The sequence below is a fragment of the Aplysia californica genome, unplaced genomic scaffold, assembly GCF_000002075.1.
Source record: "Aplysia californica isolate F4 #8 unplaced genomic scaffold, AplCal3.0 scaffold01397, whole genome shotgun sequence".
NCBI classification, from domain to species: domain Eukaryota; kingdom Metazoa; phylum Mollusca; class Gastropoda; order Aplysiida; family Aplysiidae; genus Aplysia; species Aplysia californica.
This window is the reverse complement of record NW_004798667.1, coordinates 38,699-42,563: the sequence shown is the minus strand read 5'-3', so window position 1 is coordinate 42,563 and position 3,865 is coordinate 38,699. Positions and strand designations below refer to the sequence as shown.

Sequence of the window (3,865 nt, the reverse complement as noted above, 5' to 3'; positions counted from 1 at the left end):
AAAATATACAAAGAGTCGCCAATATATTATTTTAATGTCTTCAACTCGACATGTGCTACTTGTTCGAGAACTGCCGTGACTCGTGACTCGTGACTCGTGAGTGAATCGTGAAAACACATCTTAATGGTCACGTGATACACACAGGCATAAAGGACACAACTCGGATAATACAACGATCACAACCACACACAGTTACTCTCTCTTAACAATACATCACAGTAGAAAATGGCAAGGTACTGATTGTACAGCTGATTGTGTTATTAAAGAAGTATATTCATGTCGTCTTTAGAACATGTTTGACTGTATACGTACCATCTGCTGAGACTGAGGTGGGTACGCCCCCGGTGGAGGGGGATATCCTCCTTGTGGTGGAGGGGGATATCCTCCTTGTGGTGGAGGGGGATACCCTCCTTGTGGTGGTGGGGGGTATGCTCCTTGGGGCGGTGTAGCATTTGGTTCGGCATAGGGGGGTGGGTAGGCTGGTGGTTGAGACATGATGTTTTTCTTGTTGTTGAGTTGTTTTCTGTTTTGCTACGGGCTGGGCTGAAATGAGAGGGAAAATCATTGTCATTGTCAGCTCTGAGGGCATACAACACCAGATACTCTGGCTGGAGAGCTAGAGGAAGACCAAGACGACGCCGGAGTAAATCTGTGGCAGACACCCTTAGAGATCACGGGATGTCCTTCCTACAGGCCACTCGCCATGCTACAGACAGACGCCTGTGTCTCACCGCGACACCCACCGGTACAAGCGGAAGAAAAAGTAAAGTAAAGTAAAGGTACAAACACAGTGGATCGGCCTTTCACCCCCTTTCGCCAACTTAAAAGAATATGAAGAAAGGGAGGCGAATGGGAAGGGACCTGAAGCGACAGAGTGGATTCGCCTTCCTCCCCTCCAGTGGCGGTGGGTAGTGAAGGGCTCACGGGCTTGAGCCCCTACCCCCTACCCCCTCCCCAACTCTACCCCAAAGTAAATGAAAGTTTCTCCATAATGAAATAAGCAGTTGAAACCGTTATGGCCGCACACAATGAAGACAGAGTGATCAACTTGGCGCCTTGCTCGCTTATCCAATCATTGTTGTCACCGCTTACAACTATAGTAACCCAGCAGCCAATCAAACGTCTTTAGGGCTCAGCAAAGATGGGCCCTTTTCCCACAGCCCGTCCTTAATTAAACTCTTCTTGTAAAAAGGTAGAAGACTGGGAAAAAATAACACTGTACCGAGGGCTCACGCTCTCTTAGCCCTGACAATGGGGTGAAAGTTTACGACACACTTTCCCCCCACTGACACAGATACCTATGCGCTCATTGGTTCTTTGTTGGGTGTGTTCAACTTTCTTGACTACGTGGCCTAATCCAGCTCATAGAAGTATTATGTTTGAAGTGCTGTGTGTGCAGGTTTGTGTTTGTGCCGCGGAGATTTAACAGTTATAAATCAGGTCGAACTACTTGTAAGGCAACTTTTTCATCACACAAAAACTAATTAGAGGAAATTTGGACGTTAATCGGCTTCGTCCCTACCATCAACAAGAATTTAACTGAGAACAAAGAGATGGAAAACAAAGGCAACTCTTCTTGTTTGAATGCTTCTCAAACTGCCGTGGCTCACCGTGACTATAGACAATTCCTTGCTGTTTAATTCTTATTGCTTGTTATTTGGTGGTAAAGAAGTGGAAGCAACCTAAGCCCCACCGTCCACCCACCGCCACTGCTCCCCTCACCCTTTTCTTTTACCTCTGTGAAGCTGATGTTGCTGCATTAGTTCAAACGATGATGTCAAATTTCACGTTGATATTGGGTTAATAGAATCAATGAACTCGAGAAACAGTTACTTCTTGCAAATATCGCCCTTTTGTAGATAGTTTTCTTATAAGTCACGATTAAAAAGAAATATTATTTGAAAAAGAAAGATGTTGCATTCCAGTTCTCCTTGATAAGATTGGACCTTACGTAAAACAAATAAATTTTCTAAAATGATGCCAGACAACGTCCAACAATACCACTATGTACACAGTGGGAACGGGCGAGGCAGTGAAGGCGAATGAAATTTAAGGGCTGACCTTAGTTGACGATCCCTCACCTTTTTTCAGTATAGGGGAGTGGATTAAAAACAGCATTCGCCAAAAAAGGGAGGCGAGGCGGATACCCCAAAAAGTGGCGAAGGCGAATCCACTGCGTTTGCAAGTTAAGATATTTTGTAATTACAATTGTTACAATAATTGTCATTGTCATTGTGATTGTACTTGTCGTTGTAATTGCATTTGTAATAGTAATTGTCATTATCATTGTAATTATCATTGTCAGTGTAAAGTCTGTCATTGTCTTTGTAAATTGTATTTGTAATTAAATCGTAATTGTAATTGTAAATGTCATTGCAATTGTCATTTTAATTGTCATTGTAGTTATCCTTGTAATTGTATTTGTCATAATTGTAATTGTAATTATATTGTCATTGTCATTGTCAGTCTAATTCTCATTTTCTTTCTAATTGTAATTGTAATCGTCATTGTCATTGTCCGTCTCGTTGTCATTGTCTTTGCAACTGTATTTGAAATTACACTTGCATTTGCATTTGTAATTGTAAATATAGGAATTATAATTGTTTATAATAATTATAATTGTACATGTTACAATTGCCTTTAGCAATTGCGATTGTAATGTACTTATTGTAACTGTGCCTGTAAATGCAATTGGGATAGCAGTAACTGTCACTGCAATGACTATAAATAATTGTAAGTATAATTGTAATAAATGCAGTTTTATGTGTAATTGTAATGATCGTGATGGCAGTTTGAATTGGTTCTGTCACAATTATACTTAATTTTGTACCAATAATAATTATAATTATATTTGTAATTATTGTACTTGCTACACTTGTAATTGTACTTATGTATTAATTTTTAATTGTAACTGTGCTTGTAATAATTGTGTTTGTAATAACCGTACTTGTAATAATTTAAATGTAGTTGCAATGATTTTAATCGTAATAATTGTGGCTGCAACTGTACTAGTAATAATTGTACTGTCTCCCGATGTACTACCAGCCCCGCTTACTGCCAGGTTTTACCAATATACGAAATTAAACGCCTATATAAACAAGGCGTTTGGGTCTTCACACCGCCACCCACCATCCACCATCCGCCAATTGTCTGAATTGTACGGTCCATATCAAACTATAAATACTACACTAGGTACACGGCACCTATAGGTGGCTACTTGATTAATCTTTTTATCCCCCCACGTCTCTGCGAGGTCGGCATTTTCTGGCACCTGTCGCCAATTTTCTCCAGATTATTGAAGCCGTGAACCTTTTATATGGTTAGGACTCACACTCAAGTCTACGTGAAAAGTTATAGTGGCCCGAAGACTAACAAGTATCGGGTACAACAAGAAGACCAAAAGCAAAACAACAAAAAAAACCAAAAAAACCCAGTGTCTACATTGTCACTGTCATTATAGATTAGCTTCTGACTCGGCAGACATTTTCAATTTGAATTTACCCAAAATTCAACCGGAGCTGTACGTGTGATTGATTGCTGCTCGTTTTTCACCTGCGCGTGGTTATCGCACCAGACAGAAAGATCAATCTGGACTGGCCACAGTTTGTCTTTTTGGTCTTTAACAGTCTACCGATAGTCAAGTTGACAATCGGTACTCTCCCGTTATACTGCCAGCCCCGCGGTCCCGCCAACTTCTTGCTTGTCCCAATGAAGGCGGTATTATGGGGTTTGATTGCGCTTGTAATAGTTGTACTTGTAGTTGTTGTACTTATACATGTACTTGTATCAGCACCTATTGCAATAATTGTAATTGTACTTGTAATAATAGTAATTGTAAATGTACATTGTACATTGGTTCAGCCCC

The 3,865-nt window shown here is 40.6% G+C and overlaps 2 protein-coding genes across 3 annotated transcripts in view; both read right to left on the bottom strand.

Moving 5' to 3' along the window:
- Positions 1 to 545, bottom strand: part of LOC101864587 (cysteine-rich and transmembrane domain-containing protein B) — a 4,663-nt gene extending 4,118 nt beyond the window's left edge. For both annotated transcript variants that reach the window (XM_005112760.3, XM_005112761.3), the window contains exon 1: positions 313 to 545. In XM_005112760.3, the coding sequence (XP_005112817.1) occupies positions 313 to 495 (183 nt within the window). In that variant the 5' untranslated portion in view covers positions 496 to 545. The remainder of the gene's footprint in view (positions 1 to 312) is intronic.
- Positions 1 to 3,865, bottom strand: part of LOC101845747 (leucine-rich repeat protein soc-2) — a gene marked incomplete at its 5' end in the record, with an annotated part of 45,855 nt that overhangs the window by 15,438 nt on the left and 26,552 nt on the right.